The sequence below is a fragment of the Hippichthys cyanospilos genome, chromosome 7 (genome assembly GCF_059441005.1).
Source record: "Hippichthys cyanospilos isolate Australia breed blue-spotted pipefish chromosome 7, RoL_Hcya_1.0, whole genome shotgun sequence".
Classification (NCBI taxonomy): domain Eukaryota; kingdom Metazoa; phylum Chordata; class Actinopteri; order Syngnathiformes; family Syngnathidae; genus Hippichthys; species Hippichthys cyanospilos.
This window is the reverse complement of record NC_142375.1, coordinates 21,315,866-21,330,588: the sequence shown is the minus strand read 5'-3', so window position 1 is coordinate 21,330,588 and position 14,723 is coordinate 21,315,866. Positions and strand designations below refer to the sequence as shown.

At 40.8% G+C, this 14,723-nt stretch overlaps 2 protein-coding genes across 6 annotated transcripts; one reads left to right on the top strand and one right to left on the bottom strand.

Annotated features, from left to right (window-relative positions):
* Positions 1 to 531: 531 nt before the first annotated feature.
* anp32b (acidic nuclear phosphoprotein 32 family member B) lies at positions 532 to 7,007 on the bottom strand. Its single transcript, XM_088418916.1, has 7 exons — positions 6,770 to 7,007; positions 2,905 to 3,054; positions 2,716 to 2,838; positions 1,685 to 1,877; positions 1,474 to 1,598; positions 1,335 to 1,401; positions 532 to 1,268 (listed from the first exon to the last, which is right to left on the bottom strand). Exons 1-7 carry the CDS (start codon positions 6,821 to 6,823, stop codon positions 1,186 to 1,188), a joined length of 795 nt encoding a protein of 264 aa, XP_088275042.1. The 5' UTR covers positions 6,824 to 7,007; the 3' UTR covers positions 532 to 1,185.
* Positions 5,109 to 14,335, top strand: hemgn (hemogen). Of its 5 annotated transcripts, XM_088418913.1 has the most exons (6): positions 5,113 to 5,293; positions 5,378 to 5,424; positions 11,394 to 11,500; positions 12,759 to 12,849; positions 13,136 to 13,962; positions 14,039 to 14,335. In XM_088418913.1, exons 3-6 carry the CDS (start codon positions 11,443 to 11,445, stop codon positions 14,056 to 14,058), a joined length of 996 nt encoding a protein of 331 aa, XP_088275039.1. In that variant the 5' UTR covers positions 5,113 to 5,293; positions 5,378 to 5,424; positions 11,394 to 11,442; the 3' UTR covers positions 14,059 to 14,335. The 5 variants fall into 5 exon arrangements, with proteins under 5 accessions (XP_088275041.1, XP_088275039.1, XP_088275037.1 ...); XM_088418915.1 differs by having other exon boundaries at positions 5,109 to 5,424; positions 12,759 to 12,837; XM_088418911.1 differs by having other exon boundaries at positions 5,113 to 5,424.
* The last annotated feature ends 388 nt before the right edge of the window (positions 14,336 to 14,723 follow it).

Below are 14,723 nucleotides of genomic sequence, written 5' to 3'. Positions count from 1 at the left end.
GGCGGAACAAGCCGCAGGTACATTTTTTTACCGGTGCTTAAATAATTTCACGTTACATTTAGTCCGAAGATTGTTTTTATTCGCTTGACTATTATAAAATCCCCCTTATATGATAGAAGTTTAAAAACAAAAGAAAATGTAGCCTATTTTCATACCATGTTTCTGTTAGACCTGTCAAAAAAAATCGATATGCAATTTTTCACATCATTTAGGCTTGTATTTTTATTTTGGTTGCAAGTTTCACACGGAAATTGCTACGGACGTACATTGAGAGTCGTGCTGTTAAAAAAAAAGTATTTTAAAATGTGCAATACTTACCATGTGAGTGAAAAATGCATATTAGATCCAGATTGAAAAAAAATAACCCAACGTGTTTTGTCGATTTGATTAAAATGCCATTTTTTAAATCGTAAAATTCAAGACTCCTAAAAAGTACATTTTCGTATGCTAGTTATTGCATGCAGTATCCTAAAATTTGAAGGAAAATTTGTTGTTCCCACGCAATAACATTTAAGACACCACCAAAGCAGAAAATGTTAACATTTTATTTACAAAGTTGTTTTCTTGTCATACAGAAAGTAAAAATGTCGCTACAACCACGACCCGTGCAACGAGTGGCCACGCCCAAAAAGCAAAAACTGCATGGCTCACTGGCTGCACAGCTGCTATAGCAATAATTTTATTGAGGGGGTGGGGGATTGGTGGTAGAGGGGAGTCAAAGGAAAAAACACAAAAAGAATGGGGGAAAAAAAAACACCCCTCCTCCCAAAAAAAAAAAAAAAAAAAAAATTCAGTCAACAAAATATTAAAAGCACAGACCCAAAAACTAGACCAGTCCCAAAGTCCTCACACGGGATACATATTGCGGGATTGACAGTGAAATTGTGGAATGCTGAGTGGCAGGCTGCCTGAGAAACCCCGGGGGCTGTTTGGTGAGGGGGGGGCGAGGAAAGGTGTGGGTGGTGGGTAAGCCAGGTAAAAAAAAAGTTGTTTGGGGTGGGGTGGGGTGGGGTGGGGTGTTGTTGGTGGCGGTTGGTCCACAAGAGCCACCCGTCCAGTATAGTCTTGGCCCAAAAATGAGCTCGGGAGTGGGAGGGGGTCAAGGTGGGTGGAGGATCGCAAGTGGAGGGAGGTGGGAGCTTCGGGGAGGTGGGACGGGGGAGCCCGATGCGCTCCTCTCGCTTTCTAGTCGTCCTCTTCGTCGTCCTCGTCCTCATCCTCGTCGTCGGGGTCCCGCTTTCTTTTCTCGCCTTTGCCGCTCACCGCATCTGAGAGCAGAAAAGGAATACCAAGTTGGGCGCGTTGGTGACTTGGAGAACAGAGATGGTCCGTACCTTCATCGTATTCCTCGTCGTCTTCCTCTTCGTCATCTACTTCCCCGTCTAGTCCGTAGTCCTCCTCCTGGCGGGAAGGATTTAGTTTTTTTTCAAAGCGTACGTTTCTTGGCGCCGTTCCGAGATTTTCTCCCTTTACCTCGTCTTCTCCGCTGACTTCATCATCATCCTCCTCTCCTTCCACCTCCTCCTCGTCTTCTTCGTCGTCATCTTCCTCGTCGATGTCGTCGTCCTCTCCGTCCTCGTCTTCCTCGTCCTCTCCCTCTGAAGGACGAAAAAAAAGGTGTTTGCCGCGACGTCGCTCCCGGCGAAACGACGGAGCCGCTTTGAAGGCAGAAGGACCCGCCTACCTTCGTCGTCGTCGTCGTCCACGCCGTCTCCGTCCACCTCGACGTCCGAGTCGGAGGCCTCCTTGTCATCGCAGTCGAAGCCGTCCAGGTAGGTGAGCTGGGGCAGCAGTTTGAACACGCTGTCCTTGTAGTTGATCATGTTGGTCACGTCGCAGTTGAACAGGTCCAAACTTTTCAGGTGTTTCAGCTTTTTCTGGGAGTTCCGCAAGGACGCGCGTTTAGGAATGGGACACCAAAGGAGCGTCGAGACACATTTTCTTAACGATATGTTTGATGTGTCCTCTCTAATCTATATGCAGCGATGTGAAAATGGAGAAAGAAAAAGGGGGGACCTAAGGTTGAACCTTGCGGTACTCCCATGGCAATAATCTAATCTTACTGTCGACGGGAAATGACATCACTGTTACTCGGGTAGGGACCGATCACAGCTCAGCTCGCGATTGTTGCATTCACAAACTCAGAAAACAGTTGAGCCATGGTACCGGTGTCCCGATGTCATTTGCAGCTGAATGTCAAAATGGCCGCCCCGATACGGATTTAAAACCTGGTGGATTTTACTGCTTTAAGGAACAATGTTTAAGATTTCATTAAGGAAAGCAGGTGGCGCTGCATTTACTGTAGTTCGTAGCTATGACAGACATGGCCGCCTCCGGAGAAATGCCACCCCCATGTAAAATAATAACGAATACATGTTTCTATAAAACGCCTGCACATTTAAATGTTTTATAGCAAAGATATGAAAACATACTTGCATTCCTTCCTTGAAAAAAAAAAAAAAAAAGTCCACCAGCTCAATGAATTTATATTTTTGGACCTTTCACTTTCACGTATGTTTATTTAAAAAACAAACAAACAAACAAAAAAACCTGTGGGCATAAGACCAAATGGAATAAAAAGTCAACCAAGCCCGGTAAGTCCACCCCAAAAATCAGAACCATGTTGCCCCTAAATGAAATCGCATTCTATCGCAGAATCTTTTTCACGCGAGTCGATAGAACAATCGTTTGTGAAAACATTGTTTGGTGACATACCAGCGGTTCCAGCGTGCTGATCTCTTTCAATTTGTTGTTACTCAGACTAAGATGTGTGAGGTTGGGGAGTTTCTGCGCCAAGACCTCCAGGCCTCCGCTGATTTTGTTGTCGCTCAACTCCAGCTAAAAGCGAAAGCAAAGTGAGCGCGCGCGCCGTGGCGGCAATCGGGCCGTTGCTCGACGTCTTACCTTTTTGAGTTTTTCTAGTCTGGGTATATTGGAGATGGACGATAAGCCGACATCTATCAAACTGAGGAAAACCAGGTTGACAAACTCATCCGTGAGGCCTTCGGTATTTCCGTCGGCCGTTTGACAGTTGTCCAGGACCAGTTCTCGTACCTGAAGTATGGAAAACGCCGCACTTTTTAGCGTGAACGGAAATACCCCAAGCCCAGACATTTTATATCGGACTTTCAAAGGCGTCCGTCGGTGAATATTCGGAGCTTCTAATAGGGCTGCGCAATTAATCGAGTTTTAATCGCGGTCACGACATCTGCTGCCAAGATTAATTCGGCGGATTCACGGTGATATGAACATTTAAAAAGTCAAGCACATTGTCAACTTAGCACCAGGGGGCAATGTTTCCCACATGTCTGCATGACAAAAGCGTCTACTTGTATGACCCTAGTATATTATTTACCTGAGTAAAATGGCACCGAGATCCTCGCCTGATTCCTAATATTTACAGAAAAGTCCAAAAAATTGGAATAAACTCTGTTTGAAAATAACATTTTGGCTGCTGACTGATCAAAATTGGCTTAAAAATAAATAATGTGCTCGGTTCTAAGTAGGCTTATTTTTTATCATTGGTTTGCAAGTAAGTTAGCCGTGTTGCCCCGTGTGCCAACTTTTTGCCATTAATTATTTATTTATTCAAGTTTCATATTATTATTTGTATCAAGCCTTGCTTGTATACTGCTTGTTTAAAAAAGGGCAATAAATCGACGTTTGACCAAACGCGATGAATAATCGTGATTTCGATATTGACCAAAATAATCGTTATTTGATCTAATGTTTGACATTAGAAACACTATAGAGGCTGTGATTATATTTTGAATGTCTATTTTAATGTACAGTATCAAGCGCGACAAGAAAAAAATGTCACGCCCATATTTAGAAGTAAAACAGAGGAAAATCTGTTGTCAGCTCACCGTTTTTTAACGGTTACTTTGAAATCATTCATGGTGGAAACCATTTTGCTTGCAAAAATCAGCTTCAATCAAAGTGAAAAAGTTCATCTGCATCTTTGCAATTTCAGAATAGCTCTTAACCCACGACTATTAATTGGATGAATTGACCCGAGGCTTCATATGGGTGAGACCTGGCAATGATGACGTGCGAAGCCTCGCTGGACCGAGTAACCGCTTCAGAAGTGGTTCGGATAGTTTGGCATATAAAACGGTCCTCGTGCAATTTGTGGATTTGGGGCTGCTGTTACACCTATGTGTGCAACTGCGATTATTTTTTGAGCTTTTGTACCTGTGCTAATAGAGAGAAATTAACCAGTTTGTGGAAATTTTTTTATTTGTTTATTTGAAAAAAAAGAGAGGAATAGCTATTTCTAAACAAAAATGAGCAACAAATTGTCCCTGTAACACTTGTTGCATTTTGTTTGTATAACACGAGCACATTCACACCATTTTCTTAAATAAATAACCATGGAATGCTCAACACTGTTGACTTCTTGGGCTTTTAGACAATTTGATGGTGCCATAGAGCAAATGAAGCACCACGACGTTTTAAACCATGTGCTGCAAAGCTTCATTGCATCACGAAGCCCCATTTGGCAATCAATAATTGGCTGCAAAGCTTCATTCCTTTGCGGAAATTTATTCGGCCATCACTTCTCATTACGAGCGAATTTTATTATGGCTACGTCGCGGGACGTTTAAATTGGACAGGGGAGGGGTCGCAAATGGCCCTGGGCCATTGCTTGGACACCCCATGTGTTCGAAAACTGAATATCCTCTCTATTGTAAATGAAAACCATTAACAACCAAACCGTACAAAATCTAGTTTAATCACAAACAATGGCCCTAAAATGTCACATAAAACCTTCATTAACTTGAAAAAAAAAATCATCTCAATGAACCGGGCTCGTGAGTTTGAAGGTAGAGTTCGACTAAGTTACCGCTGGTCAACCAGCACATTTGCAAGACAACAAAAAGTTAGAATTTCTCAGAGTAAAACGTGCAAAAAAAAGACAATTTTCGTTTAAAACAAATCAAATACATCCCCATTACTAGTTCCGTACACCGTCGATACATTTCACGGTCGAGTTTCGAGTGGCGATTTGGCACGATTAGCCAGTGACAAATGCAATGATTTTTTTCAAGTGAGCTAAGCTACAAGCTAGTAGCTAGCAGCCATTGCCCCTTTTAAACGCCGCCGTGTTGTAGACGTGAAGTGTGCGCGGCCGCCATTAGCCCACGCCGCAGAGACGAGCAGGATTGCGAATACACCCTTTTTTTAAGTCCACACTTTTCTCCTTTTGATTGCGTTGAGGAGTAAACGGAATATTTCTCGTCGAACGAACGGCACCCGCGTTTTTGTAACTCGACGATGTTTTATGATAAAAGTATGTCGAAGGGGGGAAAATACTGCGAACGGAAATTTAGTCCCCACAAAAAAATCAAAGATGGAGACTGTTCCTTTCTTCCAGACCTTCAAAGACGACAGAATGGCAACATGGCGACCTACGGAGAAACAGTATGCCACTCCGTGCCTGTTTTTTTTTTATTACGCGACACGCGTTAATAGAAACTGTGAAAGTCGACATGTTAACACAAATGTTTGTTAAAATACATTTCACTGCCATTTTTTTTAGTCCCGAGGACAAACAGCGGGCGTCGAGTTTTTGTCTGCCCACGCATGGCGCCACTAGGTGTCGGAAACTCGTGTCAAACACGAGGAAAGCTCGACTTTTGATTTAATAAAGCTATTATGATCTATGACAATATACCAAAAATACTACGTCGAATGTGACAAGTATGGCGTTTGTAGTCGTTGGAAGATGTGTCGGGTTGTATGGGGGATTTCATGACGCCATGCGTTTTTGTACAGTCTGCCGCCACTATGGCGGATGGGCTAATATGGCGGGAAGACTGCGAGTTGGGACGCCGCCGGTTAAAAAACGAGCCACACAAGCAGCATGGCCATCAAATAACATCGCAAACATAATCCACATTTATATTACGGAATAGTCGTTAATAAACCGTTATCTCGCTGCACGCGACGACTTATTCGCTAGAGTTTTGCAACACTCCCTTTTCAACTTCTTACCACGCCGAACACGGAAATACAAATGTTTATCAAAAAAAACAAGCCGAGATAAAAAGCGGAAAAACGGGGTAAACGAATATATTTTTGTCCAGCAAAATCTTTGCTATACATAATCGCATGTGGCTGTTAGCGTTAACCTAGTTATGACGCGAGTCCCGAGCGGAAATTGCTATTTTTCAAATACTAAATAAAAATCAGTTTCTAGCATTTTCGTCCAATTCAAGCATTCGCTCCCTCAATCGTTAAAAGTAAAATTATTTTTCAAATTTAATATTTAAATTCAAACGGACGCTACCGTTCATCGGTTGAACACCATGCTAAGTAGCAAGCAAACATGGCTACCCAAGTCGCTAGAAAGCCCCGCCGCGAGAGCACCGAAATGCAGCAAGCGTGGGGAACTACATCGCCCCCCCAAAAAAATCTTCTCCATTAAGCGAGTACTCGTGGTCGAATCGTGGCCATGCGGGTTTCGGAACCGGAGCCGAAAACACGAGGGAGGTGGCGGCTACGAAACTGTTAAGGCGCCGCAATAACGCCGAAGCGAGCTGGGGGGGGGGTGAAATCGGCGTCTCAAAGTAGCGAGCGAACGCCGCGTTCCCCCTTTCGTCTCCCGGCGAGCCTCCGTTCCGGTCGACGGGAGAACCGTGCGATGTCCATTAAACAAGCGCATTTGATGAGAGGGAAAAGTAGCAAGCTAAGCTAACGCGGCTAGCCCAGGAGAAAACTAAAGGGCTTCGTTTCTCCAAAAAAAAAAAAAAAAAGCACGACTCACTTCAGACGGTGTCTTGTTTCTTAGCTCCAAGTGGATCCTGTTTTCCATGTACATGGTGCCCGCCGGAGGTGAAACTTTTCTCGCCGGGTCTTTTTTTGTTTTTCCTTAAGAGGGTCCTTCAGTCCAAAACGTAGAGAGATGCCCTAACGGCGGAGGGAGAATATAGGGGGGTGGGGGGTAGCCGTGTATAATGAACTGAGCCGACGCTAAGTTAGTCGGAGAGGAGAAACCATGGAGGGAAACCGGACTGAAACAAAATAGATTGCACAACAGCGCCACCTACCACCAGAAACGCCCAGCTCAGCGCCTCCTAAAGGGGAAACGGCAAAGCTTTCAAAACAACAGTGCTCTGCCGTCTTGCTGCATTTAAGTTCAAATACATTTGTCGAAGATTTTTTTTTTTAATTTAGTCGATGCGAACGCCTGCTTTTAAAAAAAAGTGCGTTTTGCTCCGCGTTACTTTTAAGTGTTGGTCAAACGCACTTCGATTGTTGTAGTTTTTGTCATTTGCTCAATAACCAATCAATTGTTTTCATCTCGCAACCGTATATTTATTTTATTAAGTTTGATTTAGTACTTTTGTACTGTACGTATCAGCCTCCCGTTTATATCAAACCCCGACCATTTTTCTGAAACATTAGCTTCCCAATGTTGATCGTTATGTAAAAAAAAAAAAAAAAAGATATATTTTTTTAATTATTATGTAAACAGCGAAGAGTATCCAATGCATGCAATTTGAAATTAGAGAGAGGCACAAACATTTGCACAACATTTAAAGCTAGGACAAATATCCAGCAAAAATGTTTTTTTGTAAAAGGAGTCATTCAGTAGAATGAGCTCAGATTTGGAAAGGTGGAATGTACTTTTTTGCGAAAAAAAATTCAACAGTGAAGTGTTGTTGTAAATCTGTAGTTTTATGCTTTTTTTTTCTTTTGATGGGATTTACAATATGAATATCCTATCATTGGATTACTACGGAACAAATAAGGGGTAAGGAGTCTTTAAGTTTTTCAATTCTTTCAATTCCCCATTAATCATGTAAATTAGGGTTGCGCAAAAAATCTAATTCATTTGATTAATTTGTCACTTTATAAATGGACAATTTGAAAATGAGCCCATTGATGTTTTCAACAAATGACGGAATGTTGGATTGGTGGCTTGCTAGATGTTTTTACAATACTTACTAGTACTTACCAGTTAATTGTGGCTGTTAGCTAAGCTATTATTAGCAATTTATTGCAAAAACTATGAATATTAAGTCCGCGTTAAATTTGATTTGAAATCGTATACGTTATTGTCGTTTTGCACAAGATCTGTTTGAGCACAAATCAAACAAACCTTCAAATAGATATTAGGTTAATTACTTCTATAAATATTTATATCATAATTGTCCATCATGACTGGAAAAAAATGGGCTAAATCGTCCAGCCTTAATGTATCTAAGCTTAATGATGACATAGAGATTTGAAGACCTTTTAAAAAAAAAACTACTCCATTTTCAAAACTAATTTATTTTCAAAATATTTATATTAGAGCTATCCTTTTGAAATGAATCAAAATTCCACCTTTCCAGTAAATGTTTATGCTATTCAAACACGTCTTAACCAACTCAACAATTCAACTTCAAAATATTGAGTTTATTATCTTTTTTTGTCAATTTTCCACATTCTTCCTTCCCTTAATTGTATTTTACAACCCTGCATTCTATCAAACCTACAGCATTCACAGCTTATTTCTTCAAAAATTACAATTCGTTGTTTTGAACAACAATGATGCATGTTAATGAAAAAATAATAACGGCTGTGCTATTATGAACAATGTGTTGGATCAATGAACAATCAATTGAATCGATTGTACATTTAACATTTCAATTTTGTGTTTGGTGCTAAGGAGAATTCTGTACTCTATTGAACTGCTTTTTTTTTTATTTCTTCTTTTTTTGTACCTCTTGCCGTCTTTATAGTATCCATAATCTTCATGCAAACCTTTTGAAGATATCGGATCCTCGTTGAAAACAGCAGCGTAGTATCAAAAACTGAAACGTAAACTGGTTCTTTTTTCAAACTGGTTCTCAGTAATTGGATTTCTTGTAATTGTTTGGATTTGATTCTCTCACATAATGAGACTGTAAGAGAATCAAATCGTTAGAGAGGAAGAAATGACCTGAGATCTTTTTTTTGGATGCCGATTCCTGAACCTGCGTAAAACGGGTTTTAGCGCTGCCACTAGATCAGGGGTGTCCGAACTTTGTGGAAACTTTTTTTTCGCTTCAAATGAACACAGCAAAATATACTTCATAGACCAAAGATGTTCAAAATACGCCCCGGCGGCCATTTGCGGGCCGCCATCGACAATATGGTAGTTTTGACATGATCCGCAATGTGTCAAAAAAAATATACTGTATGTACATTTTTTTGATGACAATGTTAGAAGTGTTAAAACAATCTATTTTTTTAACCTCATTAACAAAAAGCCTTGGTGTAGCAGTTTTTTTTTTTTATTATTAAATACAGTAGTCAATGTAATTGTTTGCTTGATTGGTTTTTAATGTTTCATAATAGGGATGATTTTTAGTAGTGATCACAATATTGGCTGCCACGATTAATTAGGATTATCCTCGGCGATATTTACATTTACTGTGCAAGTCAAATCAAGAATTTTGTCATGCTTCCTCCAGGGGGCAATGTTTTCCACTTGTTTGACTAAAAACCCTGCTTTTCTCACCCTATTTTTTGCCAGTGTGAAATGACGTTGAGTTTCTCATCTGATTCCTAATATATACACATTTTGAAAACTCCGATGATTGATTTAAATTTGCTTAAAAGTAAATAATGAGCTCGGTTGGAAGCATCCCTCATCTTTTTTCATCGGTTTGCTCTCAGCGAATAAGTTGCCCTACGCGCCACAATTTTGCTATCCGTTGGGTGAAGAGATTTTAATTTTTATTTATTGATTTAGTTTATTATTATTGTTTGTAAGTATCAAGCCTTGAAACCTTGTTTATATAGGGCTTGTTTAAAAAAAAAGGGCAATTAACAGATGTTTGACCAAACGTGATGAATAATCGTGATTAATAATCACAATTTCAATATTGACCAAAATAATAGTGATTATTATAGTGGAGATAATCATGCAGCCCTATTTTATAGGTTAAAAAAATGAATGTGGCCCTTACGTCTTTCTATTTTTCTTTATAGGATAGCCAGGACACATTGTGCTTTTTTTCATACAAATATGCAATTATTCCATCATTTTCATTCTCACGAGCTTAAATATTGTAAGTTGTTATACAAACCAGTGTTGTGAATCCTTCAAATTACCGTATTTTCTTCACTATAAGGAGCACCTAAACGCCTTAATTTTTTTTAATAGTTGATAGTGCGCCTTATAATCAGGTGCGCCTTATATATGGATCAATATTGAGATTGGGATTCGTAGATGGGGAAATGACCTGATAAAGTGAGCTTTACCTGTTTCTTTTGTTTCGTTTACAGTTGAACAAGGTTGCTCATATTGACATTGAGTTATAATGCAATTGGGAGTTTAGAGTTATTATTTGAGTTGTTATTGTTATTACTTTGAGTATTACAATATTGTGATTGAAAAAGTTTTCAAACATGTCATTTATTGAGAGTGGGCCTTATAATCCGGTGCGCCTTATAGTGCGGAAAACACGATATCGTAACTTGCAATTTTTATTGTAAAAAATCAAAGCATATATGTCGCGCGACATGAAACCCTAAACTGACTCAAAATAGATTCCTAAAATGTATTTTGTAAGACTTTGTAGCGATTTTGACTCATCGTAAATGTGTCTCTTGATTCGTTTGTGAATTTGCGGTATTTTATGCTAGCAGCTGGTGCCGATATGGTGGAAATTTGAACAAGGGCCACATTTGGTCCCCAATTTGGACTTTGGATATGCCTGAGCTAGCTGCTTTAAAACAAAATGTAACAACAACAAAACAACTTTCACTTGTATCATACAGTAGCTTTGGATGCTATTAGCTTAGTTAAGTGTTATTGACACCGCCGGACTGCCTCCCTCTCCGACACACACGCACAAACACACACACGCACACACTGGAGGGGCTCAGCATGCAGTGGGAAGATTGAGAACACACCCCTATTGAGATGCCCTCCCTCGGCGTGAGATAAGTGTTGTGGAAATTTCTGTTAGCGGCGAGAGATGAAAAAAAACAACAAAAACGGATGGTTTATCAGCTCTAAAAAGTTATTCGATGTTTTTTGTACCGTAGCCAATTAGATCGACACACACCCTCACCCATTTGATATTGGCTAATGTAGCAATCATTATCCAGCCCTTGGTCAAAGGTTACAGTTGTCCTGCACCAACAACTCACATTTCATCGTGTTTAACTGCCCACCAACAAGCACTTCTTCTCCCCCCCCCCCCCCCTGCATGATATTTCCTGCCGTACGGTGCAACATAACCCGCCGCTTGTACTTAGCTCTGTCAAGTGTGCCAACTCCTCCGGCTTTACAAATATGATAAGACCAGCCCTGTAGGAGCTCTCGCGGCGCAGCGGTAATGGTTAACCAGATAATTTCATATTTGGGCGGGAGTTGAAGAGTTTTTTTTTTTTCTTCTTTTTTCTTCTAGTACGCCCGCCTTTCAACAAGTCGCCGTTCGTTCATAGCGAGGACTTACCATGGAGGAGACGTCGGGGCAAGAGATTGAAAAGAAAAGGCAGGATGAAGAAGAGCAAGGTAAGGGATTGGAATATGCAAGAAGCCTCCAAGGCAAACGGACTCCTAGATTGTCGAAGACGGTTTACCTTTGACCCAATAGACGATTAAACCACTAAAAAGAAATGACCAAGGAAAATAAATAGCTTGCTATCGATTCTTCTTGCTTAGTCTCTTCAACAACTGAGAACAAGTTCAGTTGCTTTCTTGAATCTCTTAAAATGTTCATGAAGAAATTTCACTAATTTTATTGCAACTTTCAATCCCAAAGATAGCTGAATCGAGTCTAAAATGGCTTGGACTAAATGATTTAAGTACTAAAGGACTGTGGGTAATAAATAATTTATGACTTAAGTACTAAAGAACTAAAGTAATTTGATTACAGGCATATAATTGCAGGTACATGTGTACGTTTTAAAAATTACATTTAACAAAATTTGGCTAAAGGGGGGTCTAAAATGACTGGTACTAAATTAAGTAGTAAAGTAAATTATTATGTAATAAAGTAAAAAAAATACTTCAGGTACTAAAGAACTAAAGTATTTGATTACAGGCATATAATTGCAGGTACATATGTACGTTTTAAAAATTACATTTTGCAAAATTTGGCTGAACTGTCTAAAATGACCCGTACTAAATTAAGTAGTAAAGTAAATTATTATGTAATAAAGTAAAAAAAAATACTTCAGGTACTAAAGAACTAAAGTAATTGATTACAGTCATTCAATAGCATGTATGCACTTACATTTGAATTTTCTTTGGCTAAAGGAGGTTCTAAAAAAAAATAAGTACCAAAATAATGGAGTGCATTATGTAATTCGGTACTACAGTAATAGAATACTTAAGGTACTAAGGTACTAAGAAATCGTTAACAAAGACTCGAAACTCGATTGAAAGTTCTTGGTTATCATTTTTCAAAAATGTTCAAGTGTTTCTCTAAAGGAGGGTCTGAAAATGGCTGGTACTAAACAAATGAAGTACTTCAGTAATGGATGACTATGTAATGACGTATTAATGTAATAGATTACTTTAGGTACTAAAAACAAAAATAATCGATAACAGACTCAATCGCAGGTAAGGCGTTTTGCAAAGAGTCGCTAAGACAATTTTACAATACATTCATTTGTGAATTCATTTGCTCTTAATTTGAAAAGAAAAATGTACTGTTGCTGCTACAGCATTAAAAGGCATGAAATTGGGATTGCTGACATACATTTGCGAACCTCTGATTTCAATGACGTTCATTTCGTTGAGCAATTTTGTTTCTGTCTTCTGAAAGGTGGCATCCGTCGCCGATTGAGGGATAGAGAGCTTCTCAAGAGGAGAAGAGCTGAAGTGCTGGAGAAGGAGACTTACCAGTGGGTTTCAGGGTAAATTTGATCCAATTGCAATTCCAACGCCGCAAGCATTCCCGCGCATAATCCAACGATTGACATTTGTTTTTTCGAATGTTTGGATACTTGAATGGTTTGACGGGCAAAATCTGTGAAGACGCGACTCTTCTCTCGCTGAAAACGAGACGGGCGACTCGCAAAGGTCGCTCCGGTTTGGCGCTGTCTGCATCCAGATCATTAGCTTTTCCAACTGCATCAAAGGGGCAATATCCACATTCGCCGTCGTTGACGCTAATCCCGGTCGTGTGGATCGGTCTTTCAGTTTGGAGAGCATGGGGAAAAGGCAGAAGGCCGAACCGAAGAGAGGCACGAAGAGGAGGGGGAGGCCCCGGAAGAACGATAGCGCAACGGAAAGCTCTTTCAGCCAGGAAGTGACGTTTGCGGACCCTGAAGATCCGGCCGTAGTGGTTCTTCCACAACCAGCGGAGGTGGTCCCAGCATTGCCATCAGACTCTCTCCCGACGGCGCCCGGCGAGACCCCGGAAACAGTCTCCGCGTGGTTGCCAAATCCCGTCCTTCCTCCGGTTCCCAACGCCGTTTCACCTCCAGGTCTCGTTCAGCCTCCCGTCACAGTTCCTCCGGCTCCAAGCCAAGATCCGGCCACCGCTCCAGACGATGAAGTTCTTCCAGCTTCGGCCCAAGATCTGGCCAGTGTCGCAGATGAAACTTCAGGTCCAGATCTTGCTCCGCCTCCCGCCGCAGTTCTTCCAGATCAGGCTTTAGCTCCAGATTCAGATCTTATTCCGCCTCCCACTCCTGTCCAAGAGCCGACTCCGCCTTCAGCTCGGTCGTCTTCTCTCGATCCAAATCTCGTCCCGGCTCCCGCCGGGGTTCCTCCGGGTTCTGCCCGAGACCTGTCAGCGCCACCAGTCCAATATTCAGCTCCAGATATTGTTCCTGCTTCAGCTCCGGATGTTGTTCTTATCTCCGCCCTGTCCCGAGACCTCATTTCAGAAGCAGTGGGAGCTCCCACCGGTGTCCCCAAACACGTCGAGACCCTGTCCACAGAGTCGCAAGACAAGGACAACTCCGGTCCGGTCTTCATTGAAGACCTGGGCCCAGATGAGGCCCCTTCAACTCAGGACAAAAGTGATTGAATTTTTCTATACGTATTTCTTGACTGTTGATCCAAATGCATATCAGCATCTTCTCTTTTATTTTCCAGATGTGAGCAAGAAGCCATAAAACAACGAGCCAGAATAAAAACAAGATATTCACAAGTGCAGCATTTGAACTTGCTGCCGCAAGACTACCTCCCAGGAAATTGATTCTGATTCTTTTTAATCACTGACTCGTTACCAAAAAAAAAGGCAGGGCTCCTAATGGCTTGTGTTATTATTGTTTTGTTTTGTTTTTTGCTGCAGTATTATTTTAGTCTAAAATGCGCTGATTGATGTTGTGCCAGAATAAACAACAGATTGTTCCCCCTAATAAAACCAATGACTTTTTTGCTCATTGTCAAGTTGTTGTTTTTTGTTATAACTGTTATGGCTCTCAAGCAGTATTATCGTAAATGCGGAATTATTTTTGGGGCTTTTTAAAAGCTTTTTCCACACAATAAAATATATTGCTCACGTCTGCGGTTATTGCTCTTCGTTGTTATCCCGGCAAGAATAATTGCGTGGAGACTGAGATTTAACAATTATAATCATGACTATGAAAAATTTAACAGATTAGAACCCGGATGCTTTATTGTCATACAGTGCAGAATCGTTTACCTGTTAAATTTAAATGTCAAATTGCATATTCTCTGTTTATGGAAACTAAATTTCTCTGTGACCTGAGCCTTAGTCTTACTTTACAATTTTTTTTAGCCATATTGCGGTTAAGCCAGAACCGGCGTCACCATG

Excerpts from the sequence above, each read along its gene's own strand:
- anp32b (XM_088418916.1), bottom strand. The coding sequence starts at position 6,823 with ATGTACATGGAAAACAGGATCCACTTGGAGCTAAGAAACAAGACACCG. Across the intron at positions 1,878-2,715 it reads TCAGCACGCTGGAACCGCTG|AAAAAGCTGAAACACCTGAA; the intron begins GTATGTCACCAA and ends CGGAACTCCCAG. Across the intron at positions 1,402-1,473 it reads AAGTCAGCGGAGAAGACGAG|GAGGAGGACTACGGACTAGA; the intron begins GTAAAGGGAGAA and ends CCTTCCCGCCAG.
- hemgn (XM_088418913.1), top strand. The coding sequence starts at position 11,443 with ATGGAGGAGACGTCGGGGCAAGAGATTGAAAAGAAAAGGCAGGATGAA. Across the intron at positions 11,501-12,758 it reads GCAGGATGAAGAAGAGCAAG|GTGGCATCCGTCGCCGATTG; the intron begins GTAAGGGATTGG and ends GTCTTCTGAAAG. Across the intron at positions 13,963-14,038 it reads CCCTTCAACTCAGGACAAAA|ATGTGAGCAAGAAGCCATAA; the intron begins GTGATTGAATTT and ends TTTATTTTCCAG.